A 22014-nucleotide genomic window follows, 5' to 3' on the forward strand; every position below is an offset into this window, starting at 1 on the left:
CAAGTTTTCACATAAATGTTTATTAAAATAATAATAATAATCATCAAAGTAAATTTCAAACCAGCAATCGAATGTGAAATTGCAGTAGATATATTGGATAACAATATTTAGGCTTATATATGCATACATGTTATTTAAAAAGTGTTCTAAAATCAAGATGACCCAAAGAGAAGCATAATCTCCCCGTTGTTGCATAACGGCGCATCCCTTCATGCAATAAAGTTAGCCGTTAGCTTGGAGAAAACGTGCATAAAGTCAGTGAGTGGTTCTTTCTTTCCTTGGCAAATCGTAAATCGACATTCTGGCTTCCATAGTTCACGCCAGGAGGGAGACGCAACGCGTTCACTGACTGATCCGTTGATGCACGGGAAGGAAGGCAGTTCACCCATTGACTCGTTCGCGAACGGGAAAGTCAGGATTCGTTCCCTCACTGAGCCGTTCTCGCGATGAACTGGAAAAGCAAATCACTCACTCACTCACTCACTCACTCACTCACTCACTCACTCACTCACTCACTCACTCACTCACAGCTCCGTTCAGTTGGTGAACGGGAAATGCAATTGACGACTGTTTGTGAATGGGAAGTGACGTCATTTTCTTCTTCGTTTTGTTTTACGGCGAGGTGGCACCAGCTTCAGGGCGCATTACCGACACCTACTGGTTGAAGTCATATGAACTGAAAAGAGAACGAATCACTTTAAGAAGTGATTCGTTCACTCTCGTTCACTGAAAAGATTCGTTCTTTTGAACGAATCATCGTTCACTCACGAGCCAACACTACCCGGATGTGACATAGGTTTTCAAACAAAGCCCGGCCGGCAAAGGAGCGGAAAACACAGGGGTTTTTTTTGGTGTTGTTTTTCCTCTTTATTTTTGTAAACTGTCTGGCTTTTGACATGTCTCAAACGTTTCACGTGGTTAAATGTTTCCGCTGCGACTGCTTCCAGGTGCACCAAGTAAGAGCAACTCAAACACGTCGTACACACGGGAAGCAAGCCAACGGCTTCTAACGTTGCCAATGACGTTTATATTAATGGGGATGAAAAGCGCCCTTAGAACCAGCCTCTAAAATAGTTGTCAGTAAGAGTACATCATTACGTAAAATGGCTGCCCTTTGGCTTCAGCCGCCCAATTGTCAAATCATGATGAAATGTCCGTGGTCCGGCTTGACGTCACACAATCGCTGTTAAAAATGTGCACGAGAAGCGGTACAGTACATCAAATTGTGGCAGGTGAAGAAGGTGAAAAAGTGGACGTGTAAACTCTGCGGGGTGATGCAATTTTTGCTCAAGGTAAGCAGATGAACGCGCGCGCGCGCGCGCGATGTCATCAAGTTGACTTTGCGTTCACTCTTACGAATAAATGCATCCGAACGGAATGTTCGCAATGCCACATGATGAAGGAATTCGGCAGAGGCGGCGCAGCAGACTGCAGACGGCACGTTCAGAAGCTGAACGCCACCAGGGGCGCCATGTTGGAAGAACGAGATGTCCGGTCGCTAAGGTAACGACACAAAGTGACTCACGCAGGGTGATTCATTTGACGGATTATGTGGATTTATAACATCAACGAGTGATTGGCAGGAAGCAGCCAGAAGGGGAAAGAAGAAGCGAAGGCCAGCAAGATGAACAAGTGAGATGACGCTCATGCGCACACACACGAGCAAGCGCTCATCTTGCTCCAGGTCCATCCACAGGTGAGCCGCTGGAGCAAATACGTAGTCACACCTGAGGACGACGACGACGACCAAGATGTACTTTCAAAGGACACGCAATGTTTCCGAGACAACATCTTGACCGACAGGTGATGTTTGTTAGGCTACAGCACCCACTGGCAACCTCATTGTCAGAATACATCCTAATACGTGTGTGGGTGTGCATCAGAAAGATGCAGCGTGAAGATGTACCTCAGGCGAGGTCAACTGCTACTCCTGGCCCGTTGAGCAACGCCAGCACGCGCAATGCTAAGCGACTTTTGTCTTTTGCTTCGGCGCCAGCGTCGTCACTGGGATGCGACACCTCCGGCCTCAACGGCGCCGTCACTTGGCGGCCCAAACCCTTGTTGCCTGCCTCCTCCAGGTTTGACAGCGGAGATGACTTTGACGTGAGCTTCTGATGAAAACGTTGATGACCTTCACTTATTTAAATTGGGAGTTATTTTGCAAGTCTGAAAATTCCCCAAACTTTGAAACTTTACGTTGACCTCTTCAAATAAAATAATCAGTCAAGCTGAGCAAAGCGTTTTTATTGAGTATCAATCAATTCATTTGATTACAGACTTTAGTGAATAGAGTAGTACTGATTACTGCTTTTAATCTGATGTCGCAGAAGCTAAGAAGCGTGTGCTAGGACGCCTATTGCTGGAATCAGTGCGGGGGAGGGCGGGGCTTCTTGGCGTACTGGATGGCGTCCAGGGCGGCACCGATGTCAAAATCTTTAGCCTGCAGGAGGCGGGTCAGCCAGCCGCCCTCGTCGGTGAACCCCATGGACAACATGTGACTCAGAGACTCCACCAAGCGGGGATCTGCCTCTGTATGTGTGTGTTTGAAGGAGGTTACTTGTTAGCTAAACATTCCTTCGGGCGGGGGGGGAGGGGCACATGGCGAGCGGTTACCTGGAGGAAGGTGAGGGTACAGAGCCGCCACCTTCAAGCCTGACGGATCCTTCTGGACCACTACAGGAACATTCAGCTTCTGGTTCCCCTTGACATTCTGGTCCCCCTTTGGGTTCTGGTCCCCATTCGGTTTCTCGTCGTGGTCCAGTTTGTCGTTCTGCAGCAAGGACTGCAGTTCTCCACTGGAAGGGTCCACTTCCTTGCACGTGACATGAGTCCACTCTTCGTCAAACTCTTTGGTGGTGTCGGCTGAAGCCTGACGTCGGCAAGAGACCGCAACGTTATCTGACAATTACCTCACAACATTCACATTCAGGGAACCTTTGTAAAGTGTTACCAGACTGTGACAATGAATGCTGTTTGTTAGCCAGTTGATGGCGTTTTCCAGCAAGGGCGTTTCTATTAGGCCAAATGATTGTTATGGCAGTGGGCGATCACAACAAGGGGATTTTTAGTGGCGGAACTACAAAAACTGACAGTAACGTGCCTGTTGGCGCGCCTGACCTTTCTGGGCCGAGCGTCGCCCTCAGCTCCGCCAACCTCCACGTCCCCTTGATCCTGATTGCTCACTTTGGTCCTCTGGCCCTGGTGCTCCACGTCGATGTCCACATCGATGCCTGCGTGGGACAACAAACGCATTACTACCCGTCCGGACGGTTAGTCGGCACCCACGTGGCTCACCAAGCGGGCTCAGCATGGCCGCCACTTCCTCTCCCACATTCTTCAGGAAGCTGAGGCCTGCTTTGGAGCCAAAGGTCAAAGATGAGCCCGAAGCCCATCCGCGGATGTTGAAAGTAACAATAACACTGACCAGCGGGGGCGCCACCTCTAGCACACTTCTGGTTCTTGCTGCAGTGGCGCATCTTCTTCACCAGCTTTCCTCGTGGTAACAGTGCCTGGAAAACATGCGCGCAACATGAGCGCAGGCGTGCACGCCACAGGGGCTGCAGAGTGCGCGATGCTGACCTGCAGGGGGTGCCAGATGGGCAGCAGGGGGTGCTCGGTGTGCTTCCCTTGCACCTGACAAGCCGAGCAAAGGTCGTAGTCGGGACACACGCTGCACTTGAAGCGGACGCCCGCCACCGGCCCCTCGCAGCCGTCGCACGTCACGGCGTGCACAGCCCCCACGTGAGGTGGTGGAGGGGGCGGGCCCGCCGCCGCCACAAAGGCGCCCGGTGGAAAGGCGTGAACTGGAAAGTCACGGCGGTGCTCCTTCTTCTCTGGAAACACAAACATTCTGGTTATTTGCACTATTTGCCATTCGCAGTCAGACCTCTGCATACGATTGCTTAAACATACGGATTTTTAAAGTTAAAGTCCCAATGATGGTCACACACACATCTGGGTGTGGTGAAATTTGTCCTCTGCATTGAACCCATCCCCGTGTGATTTGGATCCATCCCCTGGGGGAGAGGGGAGCAGTGAGCAGCAGCTCGGGAATCATTTGGTGATTCAACATACAATGTGAAATCGGATCAAATCTTTGACTCAACAGTTCCCAACAGCCAACATATGACATCGCTAGACGTCGGGATGACATCAGTTGGCATCACGTTATCATATCGTGGTGGGTCCTAAGAAGACTAACGCAAATGGTAGCAGGGGTGGAAATAGGGAGGTGAGGATTTCCTCACAATTAAAAGGAGAAATCATAAGAAAATATGAGCGCGGTTTGAGTGATCTTGCAAAACAATATGGCTGGAATGTCAACAATTACCCCGGAAGAGATGGAACGCCTTTTTCCGAGTTACAATAAGGGTCAGTGAGAATAAATTAAAAAAAACTTTTTATGGATTATTTCTTTGTAATTTATTTGTTACTTATTTATTGCTATCTGCAGTAGATATCAAGGAGTTATCATTGCTGTTGTCTTTTGGCTATTTGGGAATAAATGAAACAAATGACAGAGTATTCATGTGGGAATATTGGCAGTAGGTCCCGGAACGAATTCAATACGTATGTCGAGGTTTGAGTGTATTACCAAAAAAAAAAATGTCAATCTTTAAACAGCGAGGCCACGAACGGCAAACCGCGGTAGAGCAAGAGAACATTCCACTGTGCTTAATTTATTGCAGTCGCCGGTGATGAAGAAGACAATGACGAGGCTGTCTTTTTTTTTTCTTTTTTTCTCTGTTTACCTTTGATGAAAACCCTGAAGACGTCATCCTTCAAGCAGGCCATGCCCATGGAGAGCTCGTCATCCGAGGAGAAGGCCACCAGGTCTTCTTCGCAGTCTGGAAAGCAAAACAAAGGCCGACAATCAAACCTGTTGGACGGACAGAGGGAGGGAGGCAAAAAAAAAAGAAGAAAAAAATCCGACCTTTATAGTACATGTTGAAAGCACCCTTCTTAAGTCCGGAGAACATCTGACAAGTTTTGTCGCACAGATGTTCGAAGTTTTGGACCTCAGAACGCGGCACCAGGAAGCGACGAATCTCCCGAACCGACTCCTCTTTCCCCAGAAGGTAAGCCTTCACCGTCACCGACATCTTGACCGCTGGCTGCTGCTTGTACGCTTGCGCGCGCTTCTTCAACTCGTCGTGGTCGAACCGACTAGGGTACTTTGTGACGCAGCTTTTAAACGCTTTGTCTTGACTCTGAGTCGGCTCCTTCCGGGATGGGCGTTACCATGGAAAGTCAATATTTACGTGTTGCCCGATTGGTTCGGCGCTCAAAACCCGCCCACACTAGCCAATGAGAAGCCTGGAGATGACGGCGCCTTTTCCAATCGGGGGAATTCCCCTCTTCCCACGTGACCCCCTCCGCCAAAGATGACGCGTGGCCCCAAAAATTCGCCTTGTCACTCCGACGTCAACAACAAAACATTGGTTGGTATAACTTACAACCTTTTCATTTTTCTTTCAGTGAATAACATATTTGATCAATTGACCAAACAAGTGTCCTTTTTTCGTAAATTGCTTTTCAGTATTTTCTTTTCTCTTCAGACATCTTTGTTATTATGGTCACGTCATTAAGTCTTTCAAACTATTTCTTTCCATCTGTCGACTGATTTTTCTAAGTTTTAATTCCATCCCTATGTTCAAACCCAGGTGACAATGCAGAAAGAGCACAAGCAAAATGAATACGATTTAGTTGCTGGTGTGGTCCAGAAAAAAATAATTCTTCATAGGACAATTTCATTTGGATTTGACATAAAGACAGTTGGTCTGCTTTCTTGGAGGATATTTACGGTTAAGGCTGAAATTTCAAATGAGACAGTCTCAAAACAACCCATAGTAATTGATCATTCTGAAAATCATTGATTTGAATAAAACACATTATCCAATCGCTCTGTTGAAGAAATCTCTTCAAAGCAGAACATTTTATTTCAAGCAATTTAAGTTTGAAAAAACAAAAACGATTGAAACTATAAAGGCAGGAGGTAAGTATATGTAACAATGCACACTCCCACAAGGAAAAGAAACAGCAATTTTGCTTACATGACAAGCACTTTTTTTTTTTTGCGACGACACAAATGTGGAAGCCAACTCACCTCCCAAATATTTACGTGAGCATAAGAACACATTTGTCGTCAGCCTTTAACTATAAAGTGATATTGATGACGCTTTCCGCCTATTTTATGAACATATGAAATAGAATCTTTATTAAATTGTTCAAACCTTTGTCAAACAAATGTTGTCATGGATTTTTCTAGAGGAGGCAACTTTCGGAAATAAAAGCTAGCCTCGAACCTTCTCGAACATTCCGCCGACATTTGCCGTCCGTCCGGTCCTTCCCGTCGGGTGACCGCACGCTCCCGACGTGCAACGCGCGCGCGTGTGTGTGTACGCGGCGCTTTATTTATTAAGTAGAACACAAACACAAGAACGGGGTAAAAGGAGAGGGGACGCAAACAGGGGAGGCGCTCAGATGTAGAGGGGGTGATACTGGCGAGGCGTGAGGCGTTTGCGGCACGTGGGGCACGTGAGCGAGCAGCGCAGGGCGTCTCGCAGGCACTGGCTGCAGAAGACGTGACCGCACTTGGTGGACACCACCAGACGCCCGCTGTCCACCATCTCCGCCGGCGCAACGACAACATGAGCGTCGGCAGCGTACACGGACGGGCGTATACACGCGTGGTGAGCCTCACCTCCGAGTAGGTGTCCATACACACCGGACAGCTGATGGTTCCAGGTGTACACCTGAACACAAGAAGAAGATGCCAGGGCACATGCGGAAGGGCTGCATTTCATAGGCAGTCTTGAAATTGAATCTTGCATTTGGTTTGCTACACGTTCACTGATTCTCAACCGGAGTGCCGTGGGAGACCATTGAGTGTGCGCCGCAGGAAATGATCTCATGCCAAATGAATCATTTTGTCGTGTGAAATATGTGCCTTGGCTCAAGAAAGGCTGTACATTGTTATAACAACGTTGTTATAATAATGAGTTCTAAAAACATATTTACAGTATTGGACCTTGTTATAAAAAAATTGTTCTAAAAACATATTCACAGTATGTACACTTGTTATAAAAAAAAAGTTGTCGAAATAAGTTATTAACATGTTTACAGTATGTATACTTTAGCCACATCTACATATGTTACATACACCTTTATCGTATTTCTTTTTTCATATATGATTTTCTGTATGTCATTTATACCATTCATATCCTATTTACACGTTTGAAACTATTCTTTAGTGCTCTAACGATAACATATGCGCTTCTATGGTTTAATATACACTTTTTGATACACAAAAAATGTACAAATGAGAGGATGACGCTACTTGGTGGATTTTCACCTATCGCGGGTGCTCTTGGAAGCAATTATCGGCCACAAAGCAGGGATGACTGTAAATTGGTCACGTGGGACAAGTTATCAAAATTGAACAGTATTCAACACGTGTGACGTGTCTATGAGCTGGATTGCATATCTGTTCTAGGGATTGGATTGACTTGTATTTCATTGTACATGGAACTAAAACAAAGTCGACTACGACCCCCCCCCCCCACTATGTGCGACATAAATATAAACTCGATTTGACTTGCGTTCGCTACTTGTTTACTATAACGTTGATTTGGCCTGAGTTGGTGTGGTTTCTCACCCGACGGAGCTCTGCCTCCGCAGCGAGGACAAGAAGTCAACACGGGGAACAGCAGGCGAGGTATCGTCGTCGTCGTCGCTGCTCACGACGTAACTTTCTCCCGTGGTGTTCCTCCTGCTTTGAGGACCTGATTGGAGGACATGGGCAGCATCACGGCAAGTCCACCCACGTAGGTGTCCAATGCAGCAAAGGGACGTGTTGTACCTTCATCCACCAGCTGGGACAGCGTGTCGGCAACGTGACAACAGCCACAGGGAGAAGAGGAGGAGTTAGTTTGAATGCTGCCCGCTAGCGTCACGATGTGACGTTAGCGCCACGTTTGGCACGTCGTTACTTCCTGTGCACACGCTCACTGTGTGTGTGTGCGTGCGTGCACGTGTTGTTTACCAGCACAGAGTCATTGTTGGTGAGGTCGACAACATGCGAGGCCTCCGCTGTCTCGGACGTCAGGTCCACCACCTCCTCAACGCCTAAACAGCAACAAGAGCTCGTCATTGGTCACAACCAACGGAGCTTTTGATGATGCATCCAAATTTGATTTGCAATTGATGGCGACAGGCATGACACGGGATCGGTCATGTGACTCCACCGTTCTCCTGGTTGTCCATCACGTCGATGGTCTCGGCGTCGGCGGGCGGGGCGGACGCTGACCTCCCTCGGGGTCTGGCTCTTCTATTGGCCGCGCTATTAGCGTTAGACCTTCTGTGAGCATGAGCCGCTCTGTTAGCGCGGCGAGGTTTAGGGTTGCTGGAGACGATCGAGTTCTCCACACGCCGTCTCTTCCTCTGCACCTACAAACGAATGTGGCAACTTTTCAAGTACACGTCGATTCCAAGGAGATGTTCAATGCTTTTTCGATGCCATTTAAAGCAATTGCTGTGGACAGTTTGCTCAGTCCCAGCAAATCTATGATTATCCATTTCCATCATTGCTTCATTTTGATATCCACTGATGCGCGCAGCATTCCGGCAAAAAGAACATCGTCCAAGCCATCTTCATGCGAGTTAAAATACACCTCATGTTGGAGTCGCAAGCGACTTGGAGTCGCAAGCGACTTGGAGTCGCAAGCGACTTGGAGTCGCAAGCGACTTGGAGTCGCAAGCGACTTGGAGTCGCAAGCGACTTGGAGTCGCAAGCGACTTGGAGTCGCAAGCGACTTGGAGTCGCAAGCGACTTGGAGTCGCAAGCGACTTGGCCGGGCATACATAGACCTTGCAGATCAGATCCCTTTTAGAGCGGGCGCAACCAAGCGTGGTGGGAACTGCTAACCAACCGGCAGCCAGTTACATTCAAGTATGACTTTTTCATATGATGACCCCATTAAAGGTGATTTGATTTAGAAAAGGTTCCTCGACAGTCAGTGCTTGATTAGCGTGGACACGCCTACTATATGACGTCAAACGTCCGTTTCGAAAACATGCGAGGTACATCAGATGCGTGTCTGCATCAGCACTCGCACATTGGGTTGGGTTCTAATTTTAAGATTGTGTGCAAACTTACGGCGTTGCTCATAGCAGCAGGACGACAGTAGGAGGACACGGCTGAAGACACACATGACATATTCAGTTACTATTTTGCCCACCCCGCCCTAAAGCAAGTCAATTGAACTATTTATGGAGCACTTTGTTGTTAAGAAAAATCAAGCGAGGAAATGCTTCTTGGTGCCCGAAGCCGCCGAGGTTTGAAGCATTGAGGAAAATGAACGACAAGGTTGCAATTACGAGTTGTCGCTCCACTCGGAGCGCCGCTAAGCTAAGACGAGCTAAGCTAAGGCGGCTAGCGTTGCTCACTCACAGCCGGCGTTGGTTCTCTCCTCGGCTTCGTCACTTCTGCTCGTCGTGGTGATCGTAGCCGAACAGTTTCAGTTGGAACGTCAAAAGCAGACATCAGTCGCTGACGTAATGAGACTGTCACGTTAAAAGTGCAACAGTGGGACGTCAAGGAAGGCAAGTTCACAAGGATTCCCGCCCGATTGCTAAGGCTCATGCTAACTATCGCATCCCACATCCGGCTCCTGCTGGTCCTCTTCTTGTGTGCTGCCGAGCGTGAGAGCGCCGCCCTGTCGGACTGGGGGTGCCGGGCAACGGGCGGAAACGGCGCAAATCAAAGGTGATCCTTGGCCCCTGACCGGAAATTGGACCGCATTTGCTTGGAAAGCTCGTCCAAAAAAATAAAATAAAAATAATAAGGTAGCTTTGGGAGTCGCTGACGGCGTCGGGGTGCCCTCGTCTGCCTCGCGTGGCGACACCGTGGGTTCGATTCCCGCATAGGACGGTGTGCACGCTCGAGACAAAAATAAATAAAATAAGTTAGCATTGGCTGATGAGCATGTTGTTTTGGGGATCTTTGTAAAGAGTAGCAAAGGCAACTCAAGTCCAGATGATATTTGTGTACGTTGAGTGAGAAGGCATTTCTAAGAATCACACACTATTTTGGCCTCAACAAACGCCACATTTGACACCATTTTTTATCGCGCTCATTAGCATACAGCTCAAGGTAAGCACATTTGACAATGAGTCCATTTCCATCACATCAAACATTATTTATTTCAAAAATGCTTGAACGCCTAAGATGAATACATGCCATTTATGCCATCCTGCGACAGCTCAAAGCTCATCAGACATCACGCTCGTCAAGTTGTCATACACGAGTAACTACAACAATCAGCTCCGATAGTTCTGCCTCACAAACATGCACTTGTCCTGCTAGTTGAAGAGTTGTCCTACAAGTAAGGACAAAAAGTGTACTAGTCAAGTGGGATACTGCACGTGAAAAAAGAAAGACTTCAACACTTTTTCATCATTTCCGGCTAGCATGACACTAACGCTAGACATTTGTTTTTTTTATTCTTCAATCAATCACAAAATTTGCAGAGCTGAAGGATCACATAATCCCAAGGCGGCGGCGGCGGCACTCAGTCGGCGGCGGGAGAGACTTCTGGCGAGGTCCTGCAGAGTCCTGCTTTGAGACCCCACCTTCATGGATGCCGGCGGCTGATGGTCCCGCTGAGCCGGGACGCGCCTAAACACAATCACGCACACACCCGTTGATGGCGGTGAGAAGAAAGCGGCAGCGAGAAGGCGGCTGACCTTCTAATGCGAGGTGAAGCCGGCGGCGCCGTCCACCCGGTTGATGTTGAGGTGGTTGTGGAGGATGTGGAAGACCTCCTGGATGTTGGGAACGTAACCAGACTCCAGCTTGGACCAGATGGGCACGTCTGAGGAGGTCGCCAATGACAACAGCACAAGGGTCAGGACATTGCGCAAGATCCATCGGGGACATGTTTGAAATGAAGACTTGGACCAAACAGAAGCAGTATTTCATGCAACGTGATGGACCGATCGGACACACCGTTGAGTGTGACCTCAAAAGCTCCAGTGGAAAGGAAGTGCGTCTCCATCATGTTGCACAGGAAGAAGGCCATCAGACAAGAGAAAATCTGACGGAGGGAAAAGACGGCTTGAAGACGACGCCGGGATGCGAACTCCCGCTCCGCTGGGTGAAGCGCTCACCTTGTTGTCCTGGGTCCACGTCCAAAATGTGGGTGTGTTCACACCGAGCATCGCAAACACGTTCTGGCCGCTGACGATCAACAAGATGGACGCCAGCTTCAGATACGACACCACGCTGCCCAACAATCTCAAAGGGAGCCACAAAGGCGCGTCACGCAAACTTCTACGAGTGCACGCACACAGACAGCTGCAGTGGGCATACTTGTTGATGGGGGAGGGGGGGTAGTTTTGCCCCTCAATGCGTATGTCGGGGTACAACTGCCCGATGGCCCTGGAGTACTCCTGGAACACTTTGCTGTAGCCTCAGGAGATGCTGCATACAAACCAACACAGGCTGAGAGTGCGTAGGCGGCAATGTGCCACTCACTTTAGGAAGCATACATTGTGATTATTTTCCAAGTAAAAAGGCACTTACACATTTTCCCTTCCGCGGTTTACGCGCTCGTACACATTTCTACGCAAGTTGGAATACATCAATAACCAAATATCTCGTTAACGTCAGATTTACTACGGAACAGAACGCATGTTGCTTATAAAAACATCAATTGACTTTTGAAAGTGGAGCAACTAAGCCCACGTTCAAATGTGGTTTGAAGACGTTGTTCGTGTGCGTGCTAACTATTAGCTGCCACCGCTAGGCTCACCAGTACTGAAACTTGAGCACGGGGCCGCTATACATGGTCGCCCTGGCCGCCTTCCCGAGCTCCATCTCCGGCCCGGCTAAGACCTGCTGCGGGTTCGACCTGCCTACGTAGACGTCGCGGAGCGTCAGAACCGTGAAGAGTAGAAGTGCCGCTAGCAGCCCAGCCTGGCCGTATTCGGCCATCTTGGCTACTGCTGGTCGTGTCCGATTTCCGCTTCCGGCTCCTCTACAATAAAGCCAGGCACGCATTTCAAAATTGGTATTTTTTCCCCCTGTCATTCTGGCATTAAGATTTTAATACATTTTCAGTGATTATCCTTATAGCCAAATGTTTTTTTTTATTCAATTTTTCACCAGGTAAGTCAATTGAGAATACGTTCTCATTTACAATGTGGCAACCTGGGGAAAGGGCGGCCTTACCACTAGGCACACCAGGCCATTGCCTCGGGCGTCGCAACCACCAAAAAAAATATATATATATGTATATATATATATATATATATATATATATATATAAAATATATATATGTATATATATATATATATATATAAAATATATATATATATTTCTATATATATAACAAACGTGAAGCACTTGTGGAAGACGTCATATCCAACCGCCGCTCGAGGACAAGTGACGTCACCAACACCGCGACGCTCCTTACCGACTCCGGACCGCCGAGCGGCAAGCAAGCAAAAGGTGAAAACGCAACAAGAACGACCACCAGCAGGTGAGTACAAAATACGAGACTTTAATTTTGTCTTGTTCAGCCCTCAGGAGCAATTGTGTGGCTTTTTGTTTGCTTGATTGCACAGTGTTTAGCCGACTCGTACTGTATGTCATAACAAAACAGAACGCACGTGAAACTTTGTTGATTCCCACAAACATTTGAACACGTCGTTTTGTGATGACCAAAATCAAGCTGATAAGCTCGCAGTGGGACGGCCGGCGCCATGCTGACCCTGGGGAGTCTCCACATCCTGCGGCTTCCGGTCAGAGCGTGGTGCGGCTGTGCCTTGGCCAGAAAGCCTCCTCTTCCTGCTCCTCCTCCCGCCTACTGCTCTTCAACTCTCCGCCACGTGTCGTCAGGGGGCGCAGATCCCGGTTGGTACGAACAGGCGGCGCTCTCGGCCCCCGTGCGCCTGGCTGAGGACTTCCTGATCCAGGTCCAGCAGACCAGCGGTCTTCCCTGGTGGCTCAGCATCGCCTTCAGCACCCTGACCATCAGGACGCTGGTCACCCTCCCTCTTGCCGCCTACCAGATGCGCGTGCTCGCCAAGGTTGCACCAAACAAATTGCACTTAGAAGGACCTGTCCTCCCTGGAGATGTTTATCTTCTACAAAATCCCACACATCCTTATCCAACAAATCCTGAGGGATTCATCAAAAGGGCAGTTTTAACACGAATATTAATGGGACAAAGGAGAGAAGGGGGGGGGGGGGGGGGTCGTGCAAATGGGCCTCCAAACGTCCCGGTCGGTGAGACACCTTCAGAGGGCGGACAAGTCCTTCTCAGATGCTTTTTTGTAATCACCGTAACCCATCTCCGTTGTCCATAACCACGGCGACCTGCAGGTAGAGGCGCTGCAGACGGAAATCGCGACACTGGCCGAGAGACTGCGGTACCAAGTGTCGTTGAGGGCCAGCGAGCGAGGTTGGACGGACAAGCAGAGTCGGTAAGAACAACGCCGCCGGCTCAGATCCCCGCGCTCGTCTCGGTATCAAACTCACAGCGCTCGCTCTTGCCGCCTTTAGTTTCCAGTTCCGGAAGAATCTGCGGCGTTTGGTGTCGCAGCTGTACGTGAGGGACAACTGCCACCCTTTCAAGGCGTCGCTGCTAGTTTGGGTTCAGCTGCCGCTTTGGATCGGCCTGTCGCTCGCCCTCAGGAATCTCTGCGCGCCGCACTCGTGTGAGTCGACTCGGACTTAAACGAGGCCTAGGTTACTTTGTCACCCTTTCAAATAGCCACATGTACACGGGTCCATCTTTATGGGAAATCGATTGGTTTAGATCAGCAAAAAGGATGGGAAATGTTTTTGGGTTCCATTTTTGGGGGGGGGGGGGTGGTAATACTTCCCTAGGAGTTCCGCAGGTGTTGAAGCACAGTTTTCATTTCAGTGCTCCACGCCTCTTTGGCCACAGGGGGCACGCTGTGGTTCCCCGACCTGACGTCACCTGACTCCACGTGGCTTCTGCCGCTTGCCCTTGGACTGACCAATCTGTTCATCGTGGAGGTATGCGATTGACGGCCGATCATGTCAAACGTCGTCGTCGTCATCTTCTTCTTCTTGTTCAGCTGTTTTCCCTCCAGAGGTCCAACGTGTCGTCTGTCCACAAGGCGGTGACAAACGCCTTGCGAATGTTGTCCCTGTTGATGATCCCCATCGCCGCCGGCGTCCCATCGGTGAGTTTGCCCCACCTCGGAGCAAATGGATCAAGTGGAAGTGAATGTCCGGCAGGCATCTTTTTCCATCCCTCCAGGCGATGGCGCTCTACTGGTGGTGCTCCAGCTTGGTGGGCTTCAGTCACAATCTTCTGCTTCGCGCTCCCGCTCTTCGCCAGATCCTCAAACTTCCCACGCGGCCTTCCGACACGCCCTACAAAGACCTGATGGACGCCGTCGTCAGGAAGTTCCGCAAGTAAACGGGAAGTTATTGGCGGCTGTGCGGGAAGTGGCGCCCAAGCCCACCGCCGGGTCTGGGTCCAACTGAAACACAAAGAAAGTACTTGGAAGATGAGGAGAAAGCCAGCCTTGCAAGCAAAGCCATGTCACGTGGCGAGGGGGAGCTATTTCAGCAAAAAGGATGCAACCCCAAACGGCACACTCTGAGCTGACTCGCGTCTCTGACTGGCCGACGACCACAGACAAAGACGCTCCTTCGGACACGCCGTCGTCACTGGTCCCGGAATGGTCCTAAGTCCAGATCACAGACAAAATTCAAATGGCTATACAGTGGAGCCTCGGTTTTCGACCACAATCCGTTCCAGAAGGCTGTTCGAGAAGTGAATCGTTCGAATTCCGAATCATGTTTTCCCATTACAAATAAAGGAAAGAAATTTAATCCGTTCCAAAACAAAAACAAAAAAACTCCTTTTTCAAGCATTTTTTTCATTTGCGCATTTTTGTCAAAGGCAAGTCTGATGCAGGACGAATACAAGGCAAATATGTTCTTGGCCTTTTTTTTTCAAGGCAAATATGTTCTTAGCCTTTTTTTTTCCCTTTTCTTCTTAGCTTACAGAAAACTTTCACTGCGGGGAATGGCTTTTAGTACGAGGATATTTCTGTAATTATGTTTGTATCGTGCTCATTGATGAACTTCCTTGTTTTATGATCATTTTTTTCAATTACATCTGACGTGCAAAAGGTTCACCGCAACCTAAATACCTGATGAGTGAGTCTGTCTGCTCCAAAACATTAATTAATGCATGTAGGTGAAGTTGATGACAGCCAGAAAAGGAAACTTGAAAACGTGACCAAATAACTTTCTTTGTCAAAGGGAACAAACATTATTGAAGGAATGGGGTCGAAATACAAAAAGTCCTGCCTAGCTACAAAAACAGATATGCTCAAACCTCATTGAATAAAGTACATAAGCAGACAAGTATATTCACATATTAAATCAATAAAAGAAACATTTTAAGCATATAATTATACCGACGCACCAAATCAATAAAGAAGACATAACTAGACATTTTTGATAGGTGGTAATGACGAAGGTTTTTATAACTTTAGGATCTGATCTATATTTCGGAGCACTTTGAAATAACAAATGTTTTTTGATATATTGCCTGAATAGCTTAATGACCCTTAAGGAACTGTTTAATGCATGCCTATTGATTTTCTAAATCACGGACACTGCCAAAGTCGTCTAAAAATGCTCAGTACTTGATTGTATCTTATGTTTTGACGAATGCTAGACGCCAGTTTTCGATGACTGCTGAACGTTCTGGACAGAGGGAAATATTTTGCCTAACAAAGAAAAGATAGGGTTGGAAGCATGATTAAACTAAGAATATGATGACGTCAGCAAGTACATGGAGTATCAAAAGAACAAACAAACAAAAACATGGTAAGTGGTGAGTACAAACTTTGCATCGTCAGGGAACATGAATAAATTGATGATGTCACAGCCAAAAGCTCACATCATTCCGTACAAAATGACAAAATTGAAAGAATGACGACTGGATGAGGTGCGACAGTGTATGTGCTCTTAGTGCTGCCTTCGACACTGTAGACTTCGATATTTTATTAGGGCGTCTTAAAAGTTGTGTTGGTATTTCAGGGTCAGCACTAGGCTGGTTCCATTCCTATCTATCAAACAGGACGCACCGAGTGGTCCATGGCAATGCGTCCTCGGAGCTCTATAATGTTACGTGTGGTGTCCCACAGGGATCGGTTCTCGGACCAATTCTTTTTAATATTTATATGATTCCGCTTGGGGACATAATACGTAAATATAATATTAGTTTTCAATGCTACGCGGATGACACCCAATTATATATGCCGTTATCGATGACAGAGCCGCGGGATTGTTGTAATCTTGAGGCGTGCCTTGCGGAGATCAAGCAATGGATGTCTCTGAACTTCCTTCGTCTTAACCCAGATAAAACTGAGATGTTGATCATTGGTCCAACTCGTTATCAACACTTATTCAAGGAAACCGCTATAACTATAGATAACCGTACTATCACTCAGAGCGATACTGTAACTAATCTCGGGGTAATATTTGACCAAACTCTCTCCTTTCAAAAGCACATTAAGAATATAACCACAATTGCGTTTTTTCACCTTCGTAATATTGCAAAGATTCGTCCGATCCACTCGACCGGTGATGCGGAAACTATTATACATGCGTTCGTCACGTCGCGTCTGGACTACTGTAATGTATTATTCTCTGGTCTTCCTAAATCCCGCATCAAAAGTCTACAGTTAGTACAAAATGCTGCTGCAAGGCTGCTCTCACGGACAAGAAAATGTGATCACGTTACCCCAATATTAGCCAACTTACATTGGCTCCCGGTCCATTTAAGATGTGACTTCAAGGTTCTTCTATTAACCTATAAATCACTGCATGGCTTAGCGCCTTCACATCTCGTCGACCTAGTTGTTCCTTATGTTCCGTCTCGTAACCTTCGTTCGCAAAACGCTACCCTTTTAGCGACACCGAGGGCCAAGAAAATGTCTGCAGGCTCTAGAGCATTTTCTATTCGGGCTCCAGAGCTTTGGAATGCCCTACCAATGGATATTAGAACTGATACCTCAGTAGAAACATTTAAGACACGTTTAAAGACACATTTCTATGATATGGCCTTTAACTAACCTGTAGTGGCCGATTCGGCTAGAGTTTGTTTTTCTTGGGTATCAAAGTAATTACTCCTTGCTTCATTGTTGTTATGAATTGTTTTCTATCAATACAATCCCGTAAAGCTTCAAATCGTAATCGATGAATGGATATTTGTTGGGTTCACAACATTTATCTGAACAGAATCTCACAGAGGCGGGATATGTCTTTGTTGGCATGCGACTCCTGCAGAAGGACACACCCCAGCCACAGCGAATGTGGATGGGATCTGCGCCTTCCCTCAGTTTGGTCGTGCCTTTTATTGAGGAACAAACAATGGGGCAAGTGTACATGTACATGAAATCATAGCTTCTTTAGACGGGAAGGACATTCCACAATTACATCTCATGACCACCGCACAACAGCGATACTATTAGGACAGAAGCGGTATGGTCGTCTCATGTCTTTAGCTTTAACAAAGACGTAGTCTTAGTGCTTATGGGATGGATACCTCTGTTGGAGTTCTCATGACTTCTACTTAAATAAGACGTTTGTCTGCTTCAGCCATCCCATGACAACCTCATGATATGTTCATGGATAGCTAACTATGGGGCTCATTGTATAGCGCGACTCGTGACTCCAGACATGAGTTCCTTAGCCAGCCATATGCTCCCAAGTCATTATCACGAGGCCAAACTGTCACATACTACGGAAAATCTTGCACACATAAGTAGATACATAGAATCCAATGATAAAAAGTATATTTTTCCCAACAATATTATTTCATGTTCTAATGATAACATATGCACTTATATGGTTGAATATACACTTACTGATACACAAACAATGTATGTATGTATGTATGTACGTATGTATGTTAAAAAAAAAAACAAGTTTGCGGATTATCACATATCGCGGACGCTCTTAGAACCAATTATCCGCGATAAAAGAGGGATTACTGTATCTCACTTCTATTTGCCGTTGCCGCAAACAAGGTAAAAACCCACGTAAAATGTCCACGGTACATACATGAGAAAACTTCACGTCACTGCAGTAAACACAAAATACGGCATAAAACGCACAAATGACGTACAGGTGTACGCTCCATCATAACATAATAAAGAGAGTTCATAGTTCATTCTACAACTCGTATTTATATTTCGTGGCGGTTTAGTCATCAAAATGCATTCAAAAACAAGTCAATTGAAGGCATGATGATTGCAATTATTATTTGCATTAACATTCACCATTGGTCGGCGTTTGGTGCCAGCAGGTCAAATTAGGCGAGGAAGTGGAGGGTCAAGGGTCAAGGCCCGCCCGCCACGTGTGTGGATGGCAGGAGAGTGTCAGGAGCACACGTCTGTGTTGAAGTTCACGTCTTATTTGCGAAATGCGGAAATATTTATGCCTTATCATCGGTCGGAGAATCAAGCAACTAACGTGAAGGACAGGCTTTGCCGTTTCCTTTTGGACAGCGGGCGTCCTCAGCCATACGCTCCAGGGGAAACGCATCCTTCGCGTGCTTCTGCATGCATCTACATCCATCCATCCATTCGTGCTCAGAACTCTCACGAAGGATCCAAGGCTGGCGTCAATGGCATCTTACATATGATCGAAGGCTGCCCAGAATGCCATCAGTTCAGGCCCCCTAGACAAAACATAAGAGAGATATAACCAAGCATTCAGCGTTTGAGGAAAAACACCAGGCATGCATTGAACACTTACTTCATTCAGGCAATATGCCCCAAAACATTTGAGATGTCAAAGTGCACATCATGAAGTTAGTATTAAAACATTTCCTTTGATTGATTTCATGTGTGCTTCTCTACTTTATTCATGTGATGTCAGCAAATCTGGTTTTGGAGCTAGGCGCGAGCGACTTTTTGGAAGCCATTTTCTTCAACGGGACCCTGGAAGATGTTTGGAACCTACCACTCGAACTTCAGACTGCAGCGAGAATCCATTTGGACCTCCTTCAAGGCCCGCTTTCCTACCTCTCCGGGGTCATTCGAGCTCAGGTCCAGCTGTTGGAGGTGGGAGGGGTTGGACCGGAGAGCCTTGGCCAGTGAGACGCATCCTCGTGTGCCGATCTCGCACCCCATGAGCCTGAGAAGACAAGAGGGCGGCTGACACAAGCCCAAGGTTCTTGGGCCGGCTCGAGGAGAGCCTTACTTGAGAACTTGCAAGGTGCACTGCGGCTTTGCCAGTCCGGCGGCGAGCGCCTCCACCCCGTGGTCGCACAATTTGTTCTCGCTGAGATCCAGATGGCTCAGGGTGCGGGACGAGCTTAGAACGGAGGCCAGCGCCTCGCAGCTTTTCTTGCTCAGGTTGCAGCTCTCGAGCCTGAGAAGACAAGAGGGCGGCTGACACAAGCCCAAGGTTCTTGGGCCGGCTGGCCTTCTGCCGCTCGAGGGGAGCCTTACCTGAGAACTTGCAAGGTGCACTGCGGCTTTGCCAGTCCGGCGGCGAGCGCCTCCAGCCCGTCGTCACGCAAGTCGTTCCAGCCGAGATCCAGCTCCCTCAGGCTGCCGGGCGAGCTTAGAACGGAGGCCAGCGCCTCGCAGCTTTTCTTGCTCAGCTTGCAGATCTCGAGCCTGAGAAGACAAGAGGGCGGCTGACACAAGCCCAAGGTTCTTGGGCCGGCTGGCCTTCTGCCGCTCGAGGAGAGCCTTACATGAGAACTTGCAAGGTGCACTGCGGCTTTGCTAGTCCGGCGGCGAGCGCCTCCAGCCCGTCGTCACGCAAGTCGTTCCAGCCGAGATCCAGCTCCCTCAGGCTGCCGGGCGAGCTTAGAACGGAGGCCAGCGCCTCGCAGCTTTTCTTGCTCAGCTGGCAGCGATAGAGCCTGAGAAGACAAGAGGGTTTGGGCTGCTGACATGTGCGCGGCCGGTTCAGCGTGCTGGCTCGACGGCACCTACACTGATTTTCGAGAAGCCTTGACCACCGGCAGCAGCATCAGGAGCCCCTTCTCGGACGGAGCGTATTTCCGGAGATCGAAGCAGCTCATGGCTTCGTCGGAAGCCCGCAAGAAGAAGACCAGGGCCGACCACATGGCCGGAGGTAGGTCCTCCGTGGACAATTTCCCCCCTTTGAGGTATTTTTGGATCTGGTCCAGCAGGGACTCGTCCTTCAGCTCCTTCAGGCAGTAGAACAAGTTGATGTTCTCCTCGGGAGAATTCCGCTCGATCCGTCGCTTGATCAAGCGGACCGTTTCTGCGTTGCTGTGTCTGTAGTTCTTGGGAACCTTCAGCAGCTCACCCAGGAGATCCTGGTTGCACTGCAAGGAGAGGCCCAGCAGGAAGCGGAGGAACAAGTCCAGGTTTCCCTCACTCTCGGAGGCTTTGTGGATGGCCGCCTCATGGACTTCAGCGAGCGGCTTCCGCTTCCAAAACAACAGGAGGCGTTTCCCCCTCAACCTGGAAACATCCAGCACGTTCTTGTTGTCCTGGAACAGGCTCATCATCACGTAGAGAGCGGCCAGATATTCCTGGACGGTCAGGTGGATGAACTGAAACATCTTGCCTTGTTGGTATTTCTTGAGCGGGGGTACCTCCTTGAAGACCACGGTGAAGACTCCCGAGTGTTTTGCGCCCTGCAGGTAATCCAAGCCGCTTTTCCGCAAGTCCTTCTCGTAGAAGATCTGTTGCTTTTTCATCAGCTGCTGAAAAGCCAGCTTGGCCAGCGCTTTGACGTACTCCGTGCTCTTCCGGCTGTCTCGCTCCTTGGACTTGTCCAGGTGATAGAGCAGGAACTCTGTGTACATCTCGGTCAGGGTTTCGGGCAGCTCCTTTCCGGCATCCCGACAGTCTTGGAGAACGGTGGCGGTGAGCCAGCAGAAGATGGGCAAGTGGCACATGATGAAAATGGTGCGGGACTTCTGGATGTGCTTGATGACGTCCTCCTCGGCGGGGAACCTCTTCCTGAAGTAGTCCAGCCTCTGGGAGTCGCTGAAGCCTTTCACCTCGGTTCTGCCGTCCACCAGGCGCGGCGGGATGTCGTGGGCCGCCTGGGGCCGCGTGGTGATCCAAACCCGGGCGCAGGGAAGCAGGTTCCCCTTGATGAGATGCGCCAGGAGCACCTCCACGGGGTAGGCTCGGGTCACGTCCGGGTCCACCTTGCGCTCGTCGTTCAGGTCCAGTTTGAGGCGGGACTCGTCCAGGCCGTCCAGCACAAACAATATCTTGATCTCGCTGGACTGGTAGTGGCGGTTGGCCGACTCTTGCAGACTGACCAAGATGTGGTCCAGCATCTTGATGGCCTTGCTCTCCCAGACAAAGAGTCGGATGAGCTCCGCCAGCGAAAAGCTTTTCTCCTCCTCCAAGTTCAACTCGCGGAAGGTGAAGGGAAAGATGAAGTCCACGTCTGTGTTGGTTTCCCCGCTGGCCCAGTCCAGGACAAACTTGCGCACCAGGAAAGTCTTCCCGATACCCGCGAAGCCCACGGTGAGCATCGTGCGAAGGGGCTCCTGGCTTTGGAAGATGTCGCACGGCTGGATGGACTCCTCCTCGGCCACGCCGCACATCTCCATCTGAAGGACCTCGTGCTGCTTGTTGGGGAGACCGGCGACGCCGCGGCTAATGTTGAGCTCAGTGTAGACGTTCTCCAGAGGCTCCTGCTGGCTGTACCCCGTGTTGCCCTTGGGAACGTTGAGGTAGCTCTTCCGCAGGTTCTCTTGCAGCTCCCGCTTGAATTTGCCGATCTGCTCGTTATCCACTGAGGAGATGCTACCTGAGGGCGCAGAAGGAGATCCCGTGTGGCAAAACCGTCTTTAGGCCTGGCCGCAAGCGTGCCGCAGCCATGCCGCCGCCGCCGCTTCCCCTCAAGGAGGCAAGTGAAGGAGGCCAGAGCTGTTGCCATCATTTGTATCACCTGAGAGTTTTCAGGTAAGCTGCTTTCTGGAAAGCCTCCCCTCCTCCCC

The 22014-nt window shown here is 49.0% G+C and overlaps 6 protein-coding genes and 1 long non-coding RNA gene across 19 annotated transcripts in view; 3 read left to right on the top strand and 4 right to left on the bottom strand.

Moving 5' to 3' along the window:
- The window catches only part of LOC119128357, a 252135-nt gene that overhangs the window by 228729 nt on the left and 1392 nt on the right, over positions 1-22014 (bottom strand). For all 3 annotated transcript variants that reach the window (XM_037260673.1, XM_037260672.1, XM_037260674.1), the window contains exons 3-6: positions 20015-21824; positions 19771-19941; positions 19520-19690; positions 19269-19439 (exon numbers count right to left, since the gene is read on the bottom strand). In XM_037260673.1, the coding sequence (XP_037116568.1) occupies positions 19269-19439; positions 19520-19690; positions 19771-19941; positions 20015-21824 (2323 nt within the window). The remainder of the gene's footprint in view (positions 1-19268; positions 19440-19519; positions 19691-19770; positions 19942-20014; positions 21825-22014) is intronic.
- LOC119128426 (MRN complex interacting protein) lies at positions 731-2232 on the top strand. 2 transcript variants are annotated; one of them, XM_037260814.1, is made up of 7 exons: positions 731-956; positions 1233-1292; positions 1403-1503; positions 1584-1632; positions 1685-1803; positions 1884-1911; positions 2079-2232. In XM_037260814.1, exons 1-7 carry the CDS (start codon positions 897-899, stop codon positions 2082-2084), a joined length of 423 nt encoding a protein of 140 aa, XP_037116709.1. In that variant the 5' UTR covers positions 731-896; the 3' UTR covers positions 2085-2232. The 2 variants fall into 2 exon arrangements, with proteins under 2 accessions (XP_037116709.1, XP_037116708.1); XM_037260813.1 differs by having other exon boundaries at positions 734-956; positions 1884-2232.
- sqstm1 (sequestosome 1) lies at positions 2229-5177 on the bottom strand. Of its 6 annotated transcripts, none has more exons than XR_005099000.1 (8): positions 4934-5177; positions 4752-4847; positions 3580-3833; positions 3425-3509; positions 3286-3354; positions 3101-3230; positions 2614-2869; positions 2229-2529 (listed from the first exon to the last, which is right to left on the bottom strand). XR_005099000.1 is itself a non-coding variant. In XM_037260771.1 (8 exons), the coding sequence occupies exons 1-8, from the start codon at positions 5100-5102 to the stop codon at positions 2366-2368; spliced, it is 1203 nt and encodes a 400-aa protein (XP_037116666.1). In that variant the 5' UTR covers positions 5103-5172; the 3' UTR covers positions 2229-2365. The 6 variants fall into 6 exon arrangements, 5 of the variants coding, with proteins under 5 accessions (XP_037116666.1, XP_037116665.1, XP_037116668.1 ...); XM_037260771.1 differs by having other exon boundaries at positions 3118-3230; positions 3286-3351; positions 4934-5172; XM_037260770.1 differs by having other exon boundaries at positions 3118-3230; positions 4934-5172.
- On the bottom strand, positions 5917-9708 carry rnf4 (ring finger protein 4). Its single transcript, XM_037260802.1, has 7 exons — positions 9452-9708; positions 8247-8448; positions 8045-8127; positions 7862-7874; positions 7658-7784; positions 6704-6755; positions 5917-6629 (listed from the first exon to the last, which is right to left on the bottom strand). The coding sequence occupies exons 1-7, from the start codon at positions 9662-9664 to the stop codon at positions 6480-6482; spliced, it is 840 nt and encodes a 279-aa protein (XP_037116697.1). The 5' UTR covers positions 9665-9708; the 3' UTR covers positions 5917-6479.
- Positions 10089-12025, bottom strand: selenot2 (selenoprotein T, 2). Its single transcript, XM_037260808.1, has 6 exons — positions 11814-12025; positions 11372-11482; positions 11170-11296; positions 11009-11096; positions 10747-10874; positions 10089-10678 (listed from the first exon to the last, which is right to left on the bottom strand). The coding sequence occupies exons 1-5, from the start codon at positions 11993-11995 to the stop codon at positions 10750-10752; spliced, it is 633 nt and encodes a 210-aa protein (XP_037116703.1). The 5' UTR covers positions 11996-12025; the 3' UTR covers positions 10089-10678; positions 10747-10749.
- On the top strand, positions 12419-14823 carry LOC119128401 (cytochrome c oxidase assembly protein COX18, mitochondrial). 5 transcript variants are annotated; one of them, XM_037260776.1, is made up of 7 exons: positions 12419-12543; positions 12736-13093; positions 13389-13489; positions 13569-13723; positions 13933-14048; positions 14111-14218; positions 14274-14823. In XM_037260776.1, exons 2-7 carry the CDS (start codon positions 12767-12769, stop codon positions 14523-14525), a joined length of 1059 nt encoding a protein of 352 aa, XP_037116671.1. In that variant the 5' UTR covers positions 12419-12543; positions 12736-12766; the 3' UTR covers positions 14526-14823. The 5 variants fall into 5 exon arrangements, with proteins under 5 accessions (XP_037116671.1, XP_037116674.1, XP_037116673.1 ...); XM_037260779.1 differs by having other exon boundaries at positions 14296-14823; XM_037260778.1 differs by having other exon boundaries at positions 14126-14218.
- LOC119128440 lies at positions 17100-19637 on the top strand. Its single transcript, XR_005099013.1, has 2 exons — positions 17100-17205; positions 19239-19637. It is a non-coding gene; the product is annotated as an uncharacterized LOC119128440 (long non-coding RNA).

This window comes from Syngnathus acus, chromosome 10, assembly GCF_901709675.1.
Source record: "Syngnathus acus chromosome 10, fSynAcu1.2, whole genome shotgun sequence".
NCBI classification, from domain to species: Eukaryota; Metazoa; Chordata; class Actinopteri; order Syngnathiformes; family Syngnathidae; genus Syngnathus; species Syngnathus acus.